Below are 21,689 nucleotides of genomic sequence, written 5' to 3'. Positions count from 1 at the left end.
TGTTTGTAGGTAACCAAATACTTATTTTCCACCATCATTTGCAAATAAAGTAATTAAAAATCCTACAATGTGATTGTTGGATTTTTTTTCCTTCTCATTTTGTCTGTCATAGTTGAAGTGTACATATGGTGAAAATTAAAGGCCTCTCTCATCTTTTTAAGTGGGAGAACTTGCACAATTGGTGGCTGACTAAATACTTTCTTGCCCCACTGTACATACCCAAGAAGACTCGAGGCTGTAATCGCTGCCAAAGACGCTTCAACAAAGTACTGAGTAAAGGGTCTGAATACTTATGGTAATGTGATATCTCCATTGTGTGGATTGATGAGGGGGGAAAAAATGATTTATGTTTTAGAATAAGGCTATAATGTAACAAGATGTGGGAAAAGTCAAGGGGTCTGATAACTTCCCTGAATGCACTGTATATCTCAAGTCAGAATTCAGCCCCACTCACAGGTCATGTTCTGCTTCTGCTGCCCAAAGACATGTTTCAGCTCTGATGCTTCAATGCAGATGGATGTTCACTGTTTGTTTTTGAGGGCTTTCTATGTACAATCCATTCATAAAACCAAGGCATCCGATTTGTTCACCCCAAGCACATATTCTTTGTACAAGTCACTGAAGAAGCAAAGAGAATTCAGGGGGAACAAATAAAAGAACAAACAAAATGGGGGATGAATACAATGTCACAACAAAAAAATGACATCAATAGACAGAGTTCAAGGGAAAAAAAACCCAAAACAATATTCAACGATAGTCTCCAAATTCTTATACAAAGTTAGCTTAATCTAAAAAGCATAAAATATATTTTTTACATCACACATGTTGACCTTGACATGTACCATGGCCTAACAGAATTTTGTTTCAGATGCAAGATCTCCTCACGCCGCCTCTGTCCCACCCCCTCCCATTGGCATTATTGCTTCTTATGAACGGGGGGGCTATTGGATGGAGAAACATTGCACTACATGTGTTCAGTTCTGTACAATTCTGTCCTGTTATATCCCAAAAATGAATGTAACTTGTTATTTTTGCCTATTTCACCATCTGCAAGGCTCTGTATAAGGCAGCTCTGTTTCCTTTTAAGGCATCGCTGCTTTGAGACTAACACAGACCAGAAGCGAAGTGATGGAAGTGGACCAAATCATCTCATTATCGACATTAACAAAAATTACACTTTTCACATAAGGACCACAAAGTGTGTGCGTGTGTGTGCGTGTGTGAGAGAGAGGGTGTCTCAGTGAGCTGCAGCCGAGTTTAGAGGTTAGAGGTCAGAGCAGGGCTCTTGTTGACTGCCATGACCATCTCTCATTGCTGGTAATTTCCATATTGACCCTGTGGAGGAAGGAAGAAAGTACTGTAAATGGACACATCTTAATGACTTCTCATTCTGAACAAACAGGCATTTACTTGAGAAAAGCTCATATTTATATATCTAAATAGGATGCAAACAAGCACATCTGTGGTAGCTATCAACCTTATGTCACAGATGCAGACTATTCCTGTCTGGCTGCATTGGCTGGATTTAACCAGCAGGTGGCAGCATGGCCTCAGAAAAGCTCATGAAAGGAGGGACGCAACTTCTTATTAGTATTCTGCAGCATTAAGCAAAATGCTGCTATGTTACTTGTGCATTTAATATGATAGGAGGGATGTTTTTTGTTTGTTGGTATTTTAAAGGTTCATTTCTAAACAGGGGTCGAAAGTGGCTGCTCTTTAGGAACAATTGTCATTAGTCACATATTTAAGATTTGCAGTTTCAATTTGACTATTACTTTGATCAGATACTATTTCTACACAGTGCATAATTATTAATAAATGACACATATAACATTTAAATGCAGTTAATTGCATGAAAAAAATATGAATATTAACCAAAGTATGGCGAGTTGTATTTTTGATTTTGTCAATTCCAAAAACATCTACATTTTCTCAAGTTCCCCTACAGATTGTGCTTGTTATATTTGAAGACCTCAAGCATAAAGTTCGACCCCTGGTTACAAAAATACATAAAGAAATCAGATGTTTAAACAGAAGACAGGAGGAGAAACATAACAAATGCAGATCAAGGCTAGGCGAACAGGTCAAACGTCCAGATTTGACGTTGAGGTGACGTCTTCACAGCAACCATTACCTTTGCTTCTTACAGAGCTAGTCAGGGGTTCAAATCCCCGGGTCTTTATTTCCTCATGTGTCCCTGAATATTCAAAGATAAAGAATCAAAGTGTAGCTGTGGCCTCCGCAAAGGACCACAGAAAATACAGGGCAACACGTAGCTCTCCCCTCCCTGTCAACACTACCAAAGGTCTATGTTACATTTGGGGAGGAGAGATTCTACATTACCCTGCTCTGCTCTGACTTGCTGTATTATTCAAGGCAATATATCATAAACTCTTTTCCACTCACAACTCAACTGTGAAGGCAGGTTTCTCTTAACAGAGGAGAACCATACTAAGCTGTAAGCTGGCTAAACACATCAAACCGTTTAAGGAATTATATATTAACCTCCCCATACAACGTCAGCATGCACAAGACACCCAACTCCTCCCTGGTCTCTTGCTTATGGACACTCCCTGAAACCTGAATAAACTAAATGTTATCTCATCTTTAACTTCTATCCATCTTTAGCCAACATACAAGGACACAGTAAGACCTGCCTACTCATGGGCTCATGCTCACCTGGTCGTAGCCTGGGTATGGGCGTTGTTGCTGGGCCTGAGGTGGGCCGGGCTGGGGGCCCCGGTAGGCCCCGTACTGCTGCCCCTGGCCCTGGGGGTAACCCTGAGGGTACTGGCCTGGAGCTCCCTGGGATGGACCTGGTGGACACACAGAGATCAAAGGTTATGGACGTCTGACTGAAATATTACATGTACATGAAGATACTGTTCTTCACAACGACATTATTATAGACATTGTCTGTTCAATCATCAAACGTACAGTGTCTGGGAGTGTAAACAGCATGCTAGATTCCCAGATTTTGCTGTTCGATGTCAATCATTATGACACGTCGTATTCTTGCACAATTGAGCGCTTCAGGGGAACTCACTTAGAGTCAATCCACCTCTATCTACCCATGAACACAGGTCCACTGACAGGCAGACCGACAGAGGCATGGCAGAGAGAGACTAGTGGGTCGTATTAGTTGGGCCCTGGGCCATTCGTTGAAGTTTGGCTCCACACTAACACTGGCCTACTCTTCTCTGTAATGAGAGTCAGAGTCTGACTAACTGCAGCCAGAGCTGTAGCCAGCACCAGGGACGGGGCTGGGTGTTAAGTCATCTAATGCAAGGAGACATCAAGGAGATTCCGTGGGCCTTCATTAGAGAAGCAGAGCCTCATTAAAACCCATTTCATCGGACAGCTTCTGAATACTACCGTTGCACTGGTGTTACCATACCGCCGCATAGCGCCGTGCTATCAGGCATTCCAACGGCTGATCAGTGATAGGATGCCTGACTGACTGGGGCCAAAAGAGAGTCAAAAGAGAGCCACGCAACATCGTTAGGGCGCTCGTAATGCCAACGCCGCAAAGCTTAACTTAGAGGGGGCCCGCCTGCGAGTGTGAACGAGCGTGTGGCAGATGGAGCCTACCTCACAGCTTCTGCCTCTCTCCACCAGCTCATTACTGACATGAGAGAAATGCCTCTGGCTCAGAGAGAGAAAGAGAGCGAAAGCAGGAGAAGAAGAGCTGACACGATTTTAAAAACGAAGGGGAGAAGGCCCACTCGCACACACTGCCATGGGCGATTACCCATAAGCCTGACCTTTCTCTTTCACTCACTCACTCTCTCACTTTCTGTAACACAGTGACTAGGCCTGTAAAGTGACCCACTGTAGTACTAGAGGGACACCTAACACAGCACATTGTCTGCCAGCTCCCTCTTCTGATCAACGTGCCAGTGTCTGTAGCCTTGACTGTGCTGCTGCGCCATTGAAAGTACACAATGTCAATTAGGAAAACAGTGGCGTGGTACAGTAAACATACAGGAGGCGCTGGGTTGGTGCCATTTGGAATCAAGGACTGATGTTTCAAGACAACTAAATCAAAAGCAAATGGTGCCTCCTACAGGATGAGTGTGGACTGACAGAGAAAGAGGAAGTCAAAGGGAGACTGAGTATTTCCACCCACCATAACCCTGTTGCTGTCCAGGATAGCCCTGCTGTCCGGGATACTGCTGCTGTGGGGGGTAGCCCTGCTGTTGAGGACCTTGCTGGTAGGCCTCCTGCTGCTGGCCATACTGGGCGTTTCCTATAGGGAGGACAACAGAGACATTACAGTACCTGTGACATTACAGTATCTGAACCAGGCTCGACGACATGACAGCAGACAGCACAGCAGTGCTTAGTGTGGTCAGAATCAGGGTTGGGGTCCATTCCATTTCGATTCAGTCAACTCCAGGGGTAAACATAAATTCCAATTCAAAATGTTGTTTGGACTTTCAGTTTACTTCCTGAGTTGACTAAACTGAACAGGAAATTGACCCCAGCCCTGATCCGAATGTTTTGAAAACACTGATTTAGGCTGTTAACAAACAAAGTTAACAAACCATGATCTTTTTCATAGGGGGACTGTTGGTTGGCTGCTGGGTCTCGCTCTGGCAGACAAGACAAGAACCACAGGAGAAAAAGAACCAACACTGTGAGCACGCCCATTGAAACATTAAGTTTTGTTTTTAATATACAGAATTGTTATAGTGACACCTTTTCAGCATCCTTACCTGACACCTGCTAGGAGCCGTAAAATAAAATAAAAGTCTGAACGACAACATTTATGAGAAATGAAATATTTGTGAGTGAGAAATCAAGAATGATAAAAACAGAGCAGGCTCGGGAAGCTTCAGCCGCTCAACTCAACCTCCCTTAACCTGAACACAGCAGGCTCGGGAAGCTTCAGACGCTCAACTCAACCTCCCTTAACCTGAACAGAGCAGGCTCGGGAAGCTTCAGGCGCTCAACTCAACCTCCCTTAACCTGAACACAGCAGGCTCGGGAAGCTTCAGACGCTCAACTCAACCTCCCTTAACCTGAACACAGCAGGCTCGGGAAGCTTCAGCCGCTCAACTCAACCTCCCTTAACCTGAACTGAGCTGGCCAGGGAAGGCGAATTGGGAGAAATAATACCGGTGTAGAAAGTGTATTTTAGGCATGTTAATTGTAAAAAAAAGAAGCATTTAGGCTACTGCAGTTATTGAACAAAATAGCCTTAGCAACAAAAAAAAGTTGCATTAGTTATATGGCTTTAGCTTAACTTCCTTTTTCCCTACGTACATTTCTGTGAAACTACAACGATACCTCCATGGTAGTATTGTTCTGAGAAATCAAAGCGTTGATCAGGAAACGGTGGCTAAAGCAAACCGTACTCACCATCACCTATAGCATTACTTCACAGGGAGATAGGAGACATGCTATTTCATGTCCATTTTGGAGGAGGTAGAAGTCAATGGGGGGAAAATTTGGGGGATTAAGATATTGTTATATACGCATAAACATTTATTGGGCTTCACACAGTGTCTCTGTGCATTGAAATGTTCAGAAATATAGTTTTGCAAAAGTTTAAAGTAATCATGGGAGAAAATAAACTTTCTTTTGAGAATATACATATTTTTCCAAAACAATATTTAAAATCCTGTAATTCCCAGACTACAACCTAGCTATTGGAGACTGCTGTGTCAATGTTTAAAAGGGAGTAGAATGTAGAAAAAGGTGTAAAAAGGTGATTGACACATGCAAGAGAAAATTATTCATTTGAGAATACTTGTTTATGTTGATGCTATGACACAAAATCACTATGAAGGGGTTGGAAATCACTGGGGAAATCATCCCAGTCCAACTAATCTCATTTTCCGCCATGAGACTTTAACACATGTGTCAAGTCTGCTAACTCGTGTGTGTGTGTGTGTGTGTGGGGCTTCTGCTAAAGTAGGACCTCTGCTTCCGCTAAAAGCACAACCGGAGATCAACTTCCAGGATTGAATCGCTGTATGCATTTGGAGTCCCACCATGACAAGATCAGGGTTCGACAGAATAACTAGCCGACTAGCTATTTGTTTATCGGCGACGCACAGTCCTAAATGGGACGGTGGGTGGGAAAACCGAACATCAGAGCTTCCTTCAGGCCAGACTTACAGAGCACAGTGACTAATGTCCGACTGAAGTTAGATGACTTTCATTCTCTACTTCCACAAATGTTCTAGATAACCGCGTAGGCTTGGGTGTGAGGTGGTGCTGAACGATCCACTCCCTTAGCTGATGGACAGGGTCACCATCTGTCACACAATGTTGTTTTGCTTTGTTACGCTCTCCATCCTCTGTCCTTCTCCGTGCCTCAACACAGCTCCTCTAAGTGAAACTTAGACAGGCAGAGGTTTGGTTGGTTCTACGAGCGAGCAAGCGGTTGGTTGGATCTCCTACCTTCTGAAGCTCCCTGTCCTGCGTGACTGTACTGGTCCCCATAGTAGTCTTCCTGCCCTGGGTACTGCTGAGGGGGTCCTACACACACATACACACACGGCAAACAACACACACACAGGTAGATTCAAGGTGTTGTTGGGGGGTAATTTCGGCGAGGAAGTTGTAATTTTGGTAGCTTATTTGCTAGAGAGCTCCTGTGTGAGTCTCGTTGGTCACCAAACTACAGTTTAGTAGTGCTGGGACTGACAACCTTCAGGGCGCCTGGGTGAGTGTTCCTTCTATGGTTATGGGACTACCTGCGTCTGTGAGCCACGACAGTGGAAGTGAAAGATAGCTCCACTTAAAGACGAAGAGGAGGTGGCAGCCCCGTGTAAAGTCAAACCAAGCGCCTTGCTCTTGGCCCAGTGGTCCACTCTGTGGAGCGGAGCATACCTTGCTGTGGGGGTCTGTAAGGGGGCATGGGCCTCTGCCCCATGACATGGTTGCCCGGGTTGACCTGACCCATCATGCCCATGGGATTCTGCTGGCCCTGGTAGTGCTGCCCGCCACCCCCAGGGGGCATGTTGTACTGCTGGGAGGGAGGCTGCTGGTGCATCATTGGGCCTGGGGTGGGAACAACACAAATACACATAATATTTAATTACAGAACCCAATTAGAAAAATAATAATAAAATGCTCCATGGGTGGATGTCATCATCAATAGAAGGATAACTGGAGGTCCAGTGTGAGAGGTGATAAGGTCTATCAACTATACACCCCCACCCCCGCCTTTCCTGTACCTTGGTTAGGCTGCATGTTCATGTTGGGCCGGGGGCCGTAGTTGCCCATGGGTCCCTGTCCCTGGGTCATGTTCATCTGGCCCTGGGCAGGCATGCCCTGAGACGAGGGCACAGCGTGGTTGTAGCCACCCATGGAACCGTGGCTGCTGGGGGGCATGTTCATGGCGCCACTTCCGGGCATGTTGGGAGGCTGGTTGGGGCCAGGCCCGGGGCCCTGCATGGGCATGTGATTGGGCCCTGGGAAAAAAGGACAGACCATTTAACCTTCAGGATGATACAGTGCCTTGCAAAAGTATTCACCACCCTGGCGTTTTTACTATTTTGTTGCATGACAACCTGTACATTTTTTTGTTTGTATTTTTCTCCCCAATTTCATGGTATCTAATTGGTTGTAGTTACAGTCTTGTCTCGTCGCTGCAACTCCCGTACGGACTCGGGAGAGGCGAAGGTTGAGAGCCAGTCTCCCTCACTCCGGAACACAACCCAACCAAGCCGCACTGCTTCTTGACACAATGCCCATCCAACCCGGAAGCCAGCCGCACCAATGTGTCGGAGGAAACACCGTACACCTGGCGACCGTGTCAGCGTGCACTGCGCCCGGCCCGCCACAGGAGTCGCTAGTGTGCGATGAGACAAGGATATCTCTGCCGGCCAAACCCTCCCTAACCCGAACGACGCTGGGCCAATTGTGCGCCGCCCCATGGGCCTCCCAGTCGCGGCTGGCTGTGACAGAGCTTGGGCTCAAACCCAGAATCTCTAGTGGCACAGCTAGCACTGCGATGCAATGCCTTAGACCACTGCACCACTCGGGAGGTGACAACCTGTAATTTAAATATATTTTTATCTGGATTTCATGTAATGGACATACACAAAATAGTGAAATGAAAAACAATTACTTGTTTAAAAAAATAATAATAATTCAAAAATGGAAAACTGATGTGTGCATATGTATTCATCCCCTTTGCTATGAAGCCCCGAAATATGATCTGGTGCGACCAATTACCTTCAGAAGTCACATAATTAGTTAAATAAAGTCCACTTGTGTGCAATATATAAAATAACCCACTGTTCCTAGGCCATCATTGAAAATAAGAATTTGTTCTTAACTGACTTGCCTAGTTAAATAAAAGTTCAAATAAAAATAAAATCAGGGTTGGGTTATAAAAAAATCTGAAACTTTGAACATCCCTCAGAGCACCATTAAATCAGAGGCAACAAAGAGACCAAAGATAACCGTGAAGGAGCTGCAAAGCTCCAAAGTATCTGTCCGTAGGACCACCTTAAAACCACTTAAGCTTAGGGCAACATTTCAGCGTCCTGCTACTCATGCCAGGAATATAGAATATGCATATGATTAGTATGTGTGGATAGAAAACACTCTGACGTTTCTAAAACTGGTTAAATTACGGCTGTGACTATATCAGAACGTGCGTTTTGTCGAAAAGCCCAAGGAAAACTGATCACCAAAAAGTGGAAAAAATATCAATGCGCAACTTGCATGTATTGTCTATGGCACAGCAAATTAGATGGGGCCGAGATTACAAGTCCTACAGCTTCCACACGATGTCTCCAGTCTTGGCAATTGCCTGGGAGTTGTTCCTTGGTCAAACGAGGAAGACAGATCCCATTCCTTCCGGTCTCCGACAGAATGTTTTGGAAGAGAGATTTCCAACCATGATTTGAAGACGTGGAGCTATTGAATACACATCGCCCCGTGATCAATTTGATAGATTATTAACGTTTACTAATACTTAAAGTTGGATTACAAAAGTATTTAGTGAAAGTTTATCGTCAACCTTTTTAATTTAAAAAAATGACGTTGCGTTTTAAAACTGTTTTTTTCTGGATCACACACTTTTCATAGATCGATATTTTGGGTATATATGGACCGATTTAATCGAAAAAAGACCCAATAGTGAGGTTTATGAGACATATAGGAGTGCCAACAAAGAAGCTCGTCAAAGGTAATGAATGTTTTATTTCTGCGTTTTGTGTAGCGCCGGTTATGCTGATTATTTTGTTTACGTCCCCTTCAGGTATTTCGGGGTGTTGCATGCTGTCAGATAATAGCTTCTCATGCTTTCGCCAAAAAGCATTTTAAAAATCTGACTTGTTGGCTGGATTCACAACGAGTGTAGCTTTAATTCAGTACCCTGCATGTGTGTTTTAATAAACATTTGAGTTTTAACGAGTGCTATTAGCATTTGGCGTGGCGCATTTGCATTTCCTGATGGCTAGATGGGACGCCTGCGTGTCGGGTGGGCTTAAGAGGTTAAGCCGTACACTCCACAGTGCTGGGCTTTACGGAAGAGTGGCCAGAAAACAGCAATTGCTAAAATAAAAAAAATAATCAAACAGCCAAACAGCATGTGGGAGACTCCCCAAACATATGGAAGAAGGTACTCTGGTCAGATGAGACTAAAATTTATCTTTTTTGGCCATCAAGGAAAACGCTATGTCTGGCGCAAACCCAACACCTCACATCACCCAGAGAACACCATCCCCACAGTGAAGCATGGTGGTGGCAGCATCATGCTGTGGGATGTTTTTCATCTTCAGGGACTGGGAAACTGGTCAGAATTGAAGGATGACGCTAAATACAGGGAAATTATTGAGGGGAAACCTGTTTCAGTCTTCCAGAGATTTGAGACTGGGACGGAGGTTCACCTTCCAGCAGGACAATGACCCTAAGCATACTGCGAAAGCAACACTTGATTGTTTTAAGGGGAAACATTTAAATGACTTGGAATGGCCTAGTCAAAGCCCAGACCTGAATCCAATTGAGAATCTGTGGTATGACTTAAAGATTGCTGAACACCAGCAGGAACCCATCCAACTTTAAGGAGCTGGAGCAGTTTTGCCTTGAATGGGCAAAAATCCCAGTGGCTAGATGTGCCCAAGCTTATAGACACATACCCCAAGAGACTTGCAGCTGTAAATGCTGCAAAAGGTGCCTCTAAAAAGTATTGACTTAGGGGGGTGAATAGTCTTGAACTGCACTGTTGGTTAAGGGCTTGTAAGTAAGCATTTCACAGTCAAGTCTACACTTGTTGTATTCGGCACATGTGACAACGTTTGGTTTGATTTAGTTATGCACACTCAAGTTGTTTTTTGTGTGTCTTATTTCTCGTTTCACAATAAAAGATATTTTGCATCTTCAAAGTGGTAGGCATGTTGTGTAAATCAGATGATCCAAACCCCCAAAAATACATTTTAATTCCAGGTTTTAAAGCAACATACAGTACAGAGATTAAGATGGAACTGTTAAATTAAAATATTCTCTCCCGAGAAAGTATTTTCTCCCTATACTAATATTTACAACCATGTGTGCTGTATAGAGCCTTGACAACTGGTAATAATTGGCATAACAAAGTAGACTAAATGCTCACTGTCTCCCTCACTCGAACGAACACGTATATAAAACACAACCACAGTGAAGTGGAGTCCAAGACCACCTAGGAACATAAAGCGAAGAAACAGTCAGATGCACAATTATACCCCTGAACTAGCTGCACTGGGAGCCACATTTGAAGTGGAATTACAAAGAAAACACTACAAAAATGTATGTGGTCACCATTCATGTAATCCATTAAATATATACATCATTGGGGAACAATTTCATAGTCATCACAGGTACATTGTTTCCCCCATTTGAATCTTACAGCAACTCCAACTTACAGCTTTTCATTACTTATGGGCAGGGCAGACCATATGATAAGCTATTAAATATTTTGAAGTGCAACCTGGAATGAAAATGTAAGAGGACCAGTGCTTCTATTATTATTATTATTCTATAGTGAAATAAATCTCACATCTGTGCCGTTTGCGAGCGATGTTAGGCTACATTGTATCGTTGCTTTTTCTTCCGAGCGCTCTAGTGAGAAACAACATACTTTTACTTCGCAGAGAGAACCAGAAGATCTTCAGGTTTAGCATCCACACATTTTTGAATGACGATGTTTGTGGTGAAGGGGGTGATTAAATGTACATTATACAACGGGCGAGTCTAGTCCTGAATGCTGATTGGTTAAAACCGCATTCCAGCCAGTGTCTATTCCACAAGATACCAGCGGCTCACGTTGAAATGCCCATTTTCTTTGTTCCATCTGACTGTGCAATCCAGTCTCATCAGCCCAGCCAGGCAATTATAAACTTGATCTCCACTATAAAAAGCAGACAGACATTACCTCACATTTCTTTTAGACTAACATGTAGTTTAACAGCAGAGACTTGTACAAACCTTGCTGTCTGTCTCTCCAACCTTTTCAATTGCGTTTCAATATGGAATTGCGATCGTCCCATATAAAGTGACCGTGTCCGAATGAGCCTTACAGCAAATTGAGCTGGTTGTCATAGCAACATCAAGTTGACTGGCTAAATCAATACTTTGTTGCGGATGAGTGGAATATTTTAGATTTTTTTTTCGGCAGCATGACTATGGATGAATGGGAAAAAGAGATGGCAATATTACCCAGGCATGCAGATTTGGAGGATACTGCATTGAATGACCTAGAGAAAAGCAGTGATGAAAGAAACCACAGTTAAGAATACAAACTGGGCTGTGTGTTGCTTTGGGGGTTGGCTAGCAGAGAAGAAGAAAAGGTTGTTGACTTCAAACCTGTCACTAAGAGTTTAACATCCTTCACCTATAGTTTTATGGAGATGTACAAAATGGGAAGGGGGAGCACAACAGCATAAGTAGATACCTGGCACTCCGGGGTGGGCTCAACTGGTTTCTAAATGACCCACCCATCAGTCGCAGCTGGTGCCTTATGAAGGACACCAGATTTACCACCCAGAATCATGTATTTCCGGGAAACATTAAACAGCAAGGAAAATCTTTCACAAACAGACACCCTGCCATCACCAATATGGACATGGCCCAGCTCCAAAACTCCCAGGCTCTGAATCCCGGTACACCAAGGGGTCTGGTCCAGAAAGTGTGGTTCAACCTCCAGTTACATCTGGGTCGAAGAGGAAAAGAGAGGAACAGACAACTAAAGCCCAACTCATTCCTCATAAAAACAGACGAGAACCGTCTAAGGTATGTTATGCATAGCCTGTTTGTGTAAAAGCGTCTGCTAAATGGCATATATATATATATATATATATATATTAGGCTATTAGAAAACAATATTACAACAACGCATTCTCAGATACGCCACTCTCACATATAACGAGGCAACAAAGAATCCACTGGACCCAAGGGAGAGGGGCAGGGAGTCCAAGACGGGATTCATGTTCGAGCAGCCAGGGAACCAACTATGCCCAGTGGCATCACTGGAAAAATATCTATGGAAATGCCCAAAGAAAGCCCTTCAATTTGATCTCCGCCCAAGGAGAGGAGTGTGTATCGGGGACTCGATCTGGTACACATCAGAGCCGATGGGCGTGAACTATCTGGCAGCACTTCTACCCAAGATCTTCAGGGCAGCGGGAACAACTACATACACAAATCACAGCATCAGGACCATGACAGTCCAGAAACTGGCCAATGCCGGGGGAGAATATGTTAGTGAGTGGGCATCAGTGAAAATATATCTACAACACAAAATCCTTGTCTATGTGTGTGTATAGTTCATATGTTATGTGTTTGTGCCTGTGTATCTTCACAGCCCCCACTGTTCCATAAGGTGTATTTTTATTTATTTTTTAATCTTAAAAAAGAAAAGAAAATCTGATTCTACTGCTTGCATCAGTTACCTGATGTGGAATATAGTTCCATGTAGTCATGGCTCTATGTAGTACTGTGTGCCTCCCATAGTCTGTTCTGGACTTGGGGACTGAAGAGACCTCTGGTGGCATGTCTTGTGGGGTATGCATGGGGGTCCGAGCTGTGTGCTAGTCATTTAAACATATAGCTCAGTGCTTAGTTTCAACATGTAAATACCTCTCACAAATACAAGTAGTGTTGAGTCATCCGCATACATACACTCAAAGCCAGTGGCATGTCGTTAGTAACGATTTTTAAAGGTAAGGGGCCTAAACAGCTGCCCTATGTTCTGTTCGACAGGTAACTATCTATCCACAATATAGCAGGGGATGTAAAGCCGTAACAAGTTTTTCCAGCAGCAGACTATGATCGATGTCAAAAGCTGCACTGAAACACCCACCCAATCTTTTTATCATCAATTTCTCTCAGTCATTTGCGTAAGTGCTGTGCTTGTTGAATGTCCTTCCCTATAAGCATGCCGTTAGTCTGTTGTCAATTTATTTAAATGTAAAATAGCATTGTATATAGGTGGGCTATTTGAGCCAGTAAAGGGGGCTTTACTATTCTTAGGTAGCAGAATGACTTTTGCTTCCCTCCAGCCCTGAGGGAACACACTTTCTTGTAAGCTTAAATTGAAGATGTGGCAAATAGGAGCGGCAATATCGTCCACTATTCATTTTCCATCCAAGTTGTCAGACCTCGATGGCTTGTCATTGTTGATAGATAATTATTTTTCACCTCTTCCACACTTACTTTTTAATTCTTGCCTTTCACAATTTGGTCAGATATACTTGGATGTGTAGTGTCAGTGTTTGTTGCTGGCATGTCATGCCTACGTTTGCTAATCTTGCCAATGAAAAAGTAATTAAAGTTGATGCCAATTTCAGTTGTTTTGGAATGAATGGAGCTGAGTTTGCCTTTTTTCTCCAATATTTAATTGAAGGTGCACCAAAGCTTTTTACTATCATTATTCAAGTTACCTAGAAGGGTGAGTGACTAACTGTGTATTGTTTTGGCAGAGTGAAAGTACAAGCGCTTCCCACGTTCGAACACACACACCCCACATCAAAGCACGCCTCCAAGACCCAAATTCGTTCTGTTGAATTTCCTAATAAGGAGAATTAAAACCGAGGCTAAATCGAGTTCAGGCCCTGTTTAATGATGCTATTATTTTCTCCTTCATGGCATGCAGAGTGCGAAAACTCATAAACTAGAGAGAGCTTCTACGATAACATTGAATTGGCTTCTTTCTCTCATCGATATGTTTCACACCCTTCCAATCCAGAACCAAGCACACACGAGGAATTAATTTTCATGTTGGATGTGATGGGTATATAACACACACAAGGAATTCATTTTCATAATGTGGGATGTGATGGGTATATAGTCTTCTCTATTCCCTACAGAAAATTGCAAAGGAGTAATGTTAGGAAACCTTAATCTCAACCTACAGCTGTCAAATGATTTGGCATAAATAGAAGCAATCAGCAACAGCTTGATAAAAAGTGTAAAACATGCGAATGATAATTACACAAATGTAAATGTTGTAAACCAAATAACAATTGCAATTTTAGTTGTCTCATTAAAATGGTTTCAATATCGGTTTATGAATTTCTACAATTTATATTTGGTTTGAGGTTAAGTCGTTGAAATTTGGAGGCATTAACATTTTGAAATATTGCCCCATGTACATTGTGTAATTTACCGATGGTCCGTCACTATTCCTGTGGGGATATCGAATGTCAAACCAAATTGACCATGGACATTACGATCCGGTGGCGTGAAGCTGCGCTCCAAATTGCTGCCAGCTGTGGGCATGATTGAATTAAACCCAAGGAAAACTGTTTTGTTATCTTTCATCCCGTGACATTCTATTTTTTCCTAATTAACTCGCAAATCTCAGATTTGGATGAGACTGACTTTATGACCATGGGTATCATATTTACACTTCATAGTCAATTTTAACACTAGAATAAATGTTTGACTAACGTCGACGCCACATAGGATGTTTTCTACCAGAGAAGATGTTTGCCTTCAGTTGCCCTTTAAACTTTGATTCATTGATTGAATTAAACTATAGCAGTGCATTTGAATCATGACGGTGATATGAAGGAAAAGCGAAATACAATTCCGATTCACATTTATTGACCTAAGAGGGAATCTTAGCACAGCTCACAAAACATATAGAAGACACAGCAGGAAACAAAGAGAAAAAGTCAGACAAATATCTTACCAACCTTTCTGTCCCACACCTGCCCATGTGGGGAGTTGTTCAGAATAGTAAGGCCCTATAAAATATGCGTTGTGGAGAACACAGACGGAATCACCGAATCCAGACATTAAAACAGAATTCAACAACATTCCCCCAAAAAGGTGTACTTAGTAGAGAATGAACTTAAATCATTTTCTAATTTTCCAAAGTTAATCATAAGACATGAACAAATGCCTGTGTGTGTGTGCCGTGCACGCGTACACTTTGTGTAGCCATTAGCAATGATGCTAAACGATAACCAGCTTCTTGTAGAGATGGAAACGATTTCCCAAAAACCTTCTCAATTCACCCTTAATCATTTTAAGATGGTCAGACCATGATCATTTAGCTATTAGATGTATTGACTCAGGGGTGTTGTCAATAAATTGGCAAAAAAAAACTTAAAACATGTCACGTTGAAAGCGAAATCATTCGGACGCTACAGACGTTTGTGGAAAGACCGATTTTCGGGATGTCTCGTGGTCTGACAAAATAACGTTGTAACTTGGCCCCCTTCCACCGCAGATGTGGAAAGACCGATTTTCAGGATGCCTCGTGGTCTGACAAAACAACGTTGTAACTTGGCCACCTTCCACCTCAGATGTGGAAAGCCGCCATTGGCAGATGCGGTGAATTCAGACACAGCAAAACATATCTATAGCTTAAGACAGATCTTGATGAGGATTTTTTTATGTTGACTGTAAGGGGTTAAACATTAACTACAAAGTTAGCCTATGCCTACCTGGCAGAATGATATGATTATTTGCATCAATCCAAGTGGTCATTTGTTTTGCAAAGATGCATCAGATGACCTGGCCTCCACAATCGCCAGACCTCAACCCAATTGAGAGGGTTTGGGATGAGTTGGACCGTAGGGTGAAGGAAAAGCAGCCAACAAGTTCTCAGCATATGTGGGAACTACTTCAAGACTGTTGGAAAAGCATTTCTCATGAAGCTGGTTGAGAGTGCGCAAAGCTGTCATCAAAGCAAAGGGTGGCTACTTTGAAGAATCTCAAATATTTTAACATTTGTTTTTTGGTTACTACATAATTCCATGTGTGTTATTTCATAGTTCCATATGTGTTATTTCATAGTTTTGATGTCTTCACTATTATTCTACAATGTAAAACCCTGGAACGAGTAGGTGTCCAAACTTTTGACTGGTTTGTGTATATATACACATATATTTTTTTTGTACACATATTTAACCCTTTTTAGGGTAGGCACAAAACTACCTTCGTCCTTTCATAAGAATAAAAAAAGAAACGGTGAGGGTTACCTTCAGAAGAGTTCCATGACACTTGTGAGGTCACATTAATTTGTAGCCCAAATGGGCTGTAGATCAGGTGGCAGGTTATGTGCTGGATAGCGCATTAGTTCAGAAGGGAGAGTTTTAGAGAGGGGGACCCAATCCCTATAGTAGGCCTATAGGCTACCCCAACACTTTATTTTTATACAAACCTTCAAAAAAAAACAGTGCCAAATTTGTCCTTCTCATGGTCAAGCGAAATTATACAATGTATTAATTTTAGACCAGTACGCTCTGAAGAGTAAATAACGATACAATGTAGCCAAACAACCACGCTTGCAAACAGCAGAGATGTGAGATTTATGTCACTCTAGAAGCACTGAACAAAATATTTAGGGGCATATGACGGTCTGCTCTGCCCTTCCTCTCAGTCACACCAGGGCTGCGAAGCATATGATTGAACCGGGAAAATAATGTAACCGGGGAAAAAAATATATGAAATAGCTCCCCAATACTGTTTGATGTTAATATTTTATGTATTACATGAATGGTGACCACAGGCCTCCCAGAAATACATTTAAATCATGTTTTAATAAGATAATTTTTCACCCAGCTCCATTGTTTTGGTAATTGCGTTTCAAATTTGGGTCCCAGTGTGGCTAGTTCCGGTGGCACCATGACACATCTGACTGTTCCTTCTCTTAGAAGACCACCAGAGCTCACAGACCGACGAGTGACATCATCATTTAGCAGAGCACCATCCCCTCCCATCCCAGATCTGTGGTGTTGCTAGGCAACCCTCATGAGTGAGAAAGGGACAGAGGGAGGTGGTGGTGACGGAGAGGTCACTTACCAGGCATCTGTCCGTTCATCTGGTTCTGCATGTGTGGGGCAGTGGGGCCGCCGCTGACCATGCCCTCCGGGGGCATGTTGTGTCCGTGGGGGGGCTGGGGGCCAGGCGCTCCACTCGGGTTCATCCCACCAGGGCCCATGGGCATGTTCTGAGTGGGTGGCTAGACAGACAACACAGAAACACAGGGAGAGAAACACCATCTGTGTTAAGGTACATATCTGAGCCACGTATGAGAAAGAAAGCAAATGATGTTGAAGGTACAGAATTAAAAAGGCTTCATCTAACTGTGGACACAATCTCTGGCTATACAGTGCATTAGTAAAGTATTCAGACCCCTTCACCCTTTCAACATTTTGTTAAGTTAGTCTTATTCTAAAATTGATTATGTTGTTTTTTCCCCCTCGTCAATCTACACACAATGACAAAGCAAGATCCAGTTTTTTATTTTTTAGAATTGTTTGAAAATATATTAAAAACAAAAAAAAACATATTTACACAAGTATTCAGACACCTTGCTATGACACTCGAAATTGAGCACAGGTGCATCCTATTTCCATTGACCATCCTTGAGATGTTCCTACAACTTGGAGTCCACCTGTGGTGAAATTCAATTGATTGGAAATTATTTGGAAAGGCTATATAAAGGTCCCAAAGTTGACAGTGCATGTCAGAGCAAAAACCAAGCCATGATGTCGAAGGAATTGTCCATAGAGCTCCGAGACAGGATTGTGTCATGGCACAAATCTGGAAAAGGGTACCAAAAAATGTTTGCAGCATTGAAAGTCCCCAAGAACACAGTGGCCTCCATCATTCTTAAGTTTGGAACCACCAAGACTCTTCCTAGAATGGGAGAAACTCCCCAAATACAGGCGTGCAAAGCTTGTAGCGTAATACCCAAGAAGACTCAAGGATGTAATCGCTGTGAAAGGTGCTTCAAAAAACTATTAAGGGTCTGAACACTTATGTAAATGTTATATTTCATTTATTTTTTTATATACATTTGCAAACATTTCTAAAAACCTGTTTTTGCTTTGTCATTGTGGAGTATTGTGTGTACAATCATGATGAAAAATAAGGCTGTAATGTAACAGAATTTGGAAAATTGAAGGGGTCTGAATACTTTCCGAATGCACTGTATAATCTCTGGATTTTTGTTATTCTATCCTCTATTTCACAGCTCCAGATTGAAGCAACAAGCAAGCTTATATAATAAAGGATGGCCTATCAAGAGAGTATACCATTACATTATCTCATACTATTGTAAAGGCCATCAACTGGCCTATCACCAGCAGTGTGTCTCAGAGGTGTGACGTGTCACAATAAAATACACTGTTTGAATATCTATGGGAAAAAGCCTGCAATACACAGTATGAATATTGTGTGAACCAAGACACCTTAGACACCCTATCACAATTCAAACACCACTTCTCCATCCATACTCACTTCAAGCTTTACCTCTGGAGGAGTAGGGGAGTCACACTTCTGAAATCAAGTACAGAGCATCTAGGTGAACATTATACACCTCCCCTTTGTCCAACAACAGGGGAGACCGAGCAAGCTTGCATTTGGGTGGCATATGAGGCATATCAAATGATTGCTTTCAATCTCACATGCACCACAAAATCTATTGTCAGAGCTTGACAGCGGTAGATATACAAGCAAAAGGGGTAACACGTATTATGGCCTCATTTCCTGTACTTGACGAATCTAGTGGAATTTCTGACCAGCAGTGTAATGTACAGTACCAGTCAAACGTTTGGACAAACCGACTCATTCAAAGTTCTCTTCCGTTTGACTATTTTCTACATTGTAGAATAGTGATAATAACACATATGGAATCATGTCGTAACCCCAAAAAAGTGTTATGTCAAAAAAAAAAAAAAGATTCTTTATAGTAGCCACCCTTGCTTTGACAGCTTTTGCTCATGTTTCTTGGCCCAAGCATGTCTCTTCTTCTCATTGGTGTCCTTGAGTAGTGGTTTCTTTGCAGCAAGTCGACCATGAAGGCCTGATTCACGCAGTCTCCTCTGAACAGTTGAGACGTGTCTGTTACTTGAACTCCGTGAAGCATTTTTTTTGGCTGCAATTTCTGAGGCTGGTATCTCTGATGAACTTATTCTCTGCAGCAGAGGTAACTCCGGGTCTTCCTTTCCTGTGGTGGTCCCCATGAGACAGTTTCATCACAGAGCTGGATGGTTTTTGCGACTGCACTTGAAGTCCTTGAAATTTCCCAGATTGACTGACCTTCATGTCTTAAAGTAATGACGGACTGTCGTTTCAATTTTCTTTTTTGAGCTGTTCTTGCCATAATATGAACTTGGCCTTTTACCAAATAGGGCTATATTCTGTATACCGCCCCTACCTTGTCACAACACAACTGATTGATTCAAACCCATTAAGGGACGAAATTCCACAAATTAACTTAAGGCACACCTGTTAATTTAAATACGTTACAGGTGACTACCTCATGCAGCTGGTTGAGAGAATGCCAAGAGTGTACAAAGCTGTCACTGCTACTTTGAATTCTTAAATATAAAATATATTTTGATTTTCTTAACACTTGTCTTAATACATGATTCCATATGTGTTATTTCATAGTTTTAATGTCTTCACTATTATTCTAGAAAATAGTAAAAATAAAGAAAATCCCATACTTTGACTGGTACTGTATATGTAGAGGGTATTCTTTAATTGCACAATAGCTCTGTGGTTGCCTGTCTATGCCCTTATATTTGGAGCGGCAAGGAAGCCTAGTGGTTAGAGTGTTTGGCCAGTAACCGAAAGGTTGCTAAATCGAATCCCGAGCTGACAAGGTAAAAATCTGCCTTTCTACCCCTGAACAAGGCAGTTAACCCACTGTTCCTAGGTCGTCATTGTAAATAAGAATCTGTTCTTAACTGACTTGCCTAGTTGAATAAAAAAAAATGTCAAGTTGTGATCTAGGCCTATATATTATATCAGTTGGTGAAGGGAATATTATGGAGAGGGTATTTTTTTTATTACCATGTTTGGGGCAATAAAAAAATATACTAGGCTACTAGCCAAGAACAACACCTTATTTGAAATTGTACAATATCTGTACAACTTCATGAATTCTAGTACGCTTCATGTTTTCTCTCTGGCAGAAATGTGTCAGAGTGAATCAGCATCTACGTCACTGCCCTTCGCCCTGGACCCATACTCACAGCAGGGAGCAGAGACTGCATGTTCTGATTGGAGTCTGCTATCGTGGCCAGGTAAACCAAATTTCTGTGGAGCATTTGTTGGTACCTTTTGACAGAATGAACATAAAACACATTTTAACATTTAAAAGACAGGGAGATGGGCTGTCAATACACTGCAAAAATGTACATGCATGACAGTGTGGAACCTGAAAGTACATCAGGTATGGAGCTTTTGTATGGTACATAAATGATAACTTACTGTGAACATTCTGCGGTCTTTCCTTTGCTCTGGAAATCCATTATACATTGAATCAGCTGATTGTTCTCATCCAGTAACTGAAACATGACAGAGCAAAAAGGAAAGAAAACTGAAAAAAATGTGGATAGGCCTGTAGAAGACAACTGCATCTTCCTATCCAGTAATGTTCGCATTCGGACCTATGAGAGAATACAGTAGCCTAAATAAAATTTTAAGGGGATTGGAAATATGCATGGAAACAATGTTGCTTGTATTGACTGGTTGAACTTCAGCAGGACATACGGCTGTCCCATTCCAATGCAGAATACTCATGAAATCACATGTTATTTTGTAGTACAGTACGTTGATGGCAACATCGTAGTTAGCTGGTCAACCAGCCTTTTTCTCCAAACCTCAGCTAGCTATAATCAATATCATTTATACTAGTAGTCCTGTTCTGTGCGTGCCTGGCTAACAAAAGACGCTAACAATCCAACTAGCTAAGAAAAACTTAGCCTATGCTTCCATTTATATCGGAAACTAATTCAATGTTAGTCCATCGAATCGACTAAACATGTTTGTTATGTTTCAGATTATTTGCCCACTACCGCGAAATTCATATTGACCGCGCTTTACCCTAGCAACATTGTTACCATCTATTTCCCTCTTTACAGCTCGACCTGGCCGCTGGCTAGGCTAGTTAGCTAGCAACAGCAGCTGGTGCTGTATCCGCCTCCATTCCGTTGCGGTGCGTGATAAAAAATGAATTAGCTACCTTTTGAATTCCAGCGGGTGTTATATCACCCTTTCCACGTTGTCTGTGAGGTGCAAACGCCACCGACATGGTGTTTTCATATAAAGCTAAATAAACTAAAACATACAACTAACAAATCTGTAGAACTCAAAGCAGACAGTTTAGATTAGCAACATCTGATGTTATTCTGTGATGTAGTCCATGGCCGTGTTCGAGAGGATCAAGTCCGCAATGTATCATGGGTAAATTGTGACTGATTGACTGATCTACAAATAAC

General features: G+C 42.3%; 1 protein-coding gene across 9 annotated transcripts; it reads right to left on the bottom strand.

Moving 5' to 3' along the window:
• Window positions 1-303: 303 nt before the first annotated feature.
• Window positions 304-21,644, bottom strand: ss18 (SS18 subunit of BAF chromatin remodeling complex). Of its 9 annotated transcripts, XM_046359793.1 has the most exons (13): window positions 21,434-21,644; window positions 20,680-20,756; window positions 20,442-20,526; window positions 18,700-18,738; window positions 17,257-17,416; window positions 7,191-7,427; window positions 6,844-7,014; window positions 6,412-6,489; window positions 4,548-4,595; window positions 4,130-4,249; window positions 2,680-2,816; window positions 2,135-2,197; window positions 304-1,335 (listed from the first exon to the last, which is right to left on the bottom strand). In XM_046359793.1, the coding sequence occupies exons 1-12, from the start codon at window positions 21,500-21,502 to the stop codon at window positions 2,180-2,182; spliced, it is 1,239 nt and encodes a 412-aa protein (XP_046215749.1). In that variant the 5' UTR covers window positions 21,503-21,644; the 3' UTR covers window positions 304-1,335; window positions 2,135-2,179. The 9 variants fall into 9 exon arrangements, with proteins under 9 accessions (XP_046215749.1, XP_046215747.1, XP_046215748.1 ...); XM_046359791.1 differs by lacking the exon at window positions 2,135-2,197 and having other exon boundaries at window positions 21,434-21,643; XM_046359792.1 differs by lacking the exon at window positions 2,135-2,197 and having other exon boundaries at window positions 18,700-18,735; window positions 21,434-21,643.
• Window positions 21,645-21,689: the final 45 nt, after the last annotated feature.

Source organism: Oncorhynchus gorbuscha, linkage group LG08 (genome assembly GCF_021184085.1).
Source record: "Oncorhynchus gorbuscha isolate QuinsamMale2020 ecotype Even-year linkage group LG08, OgorEven_v1.0, whole genome shotgun sequence".
In the NCBI taxonomy this organism is placed as follows: domain Eukaryota; kingdom Metazoa; phylum Chordata; class Actinopteri; order Salmoniformes; family Salmonidae; genus Oncorhynchus; species Oncorhynchus gorbuscha.
This window is presented reverse-complemented; position numbering and strand designations above follow the sequence as displayed.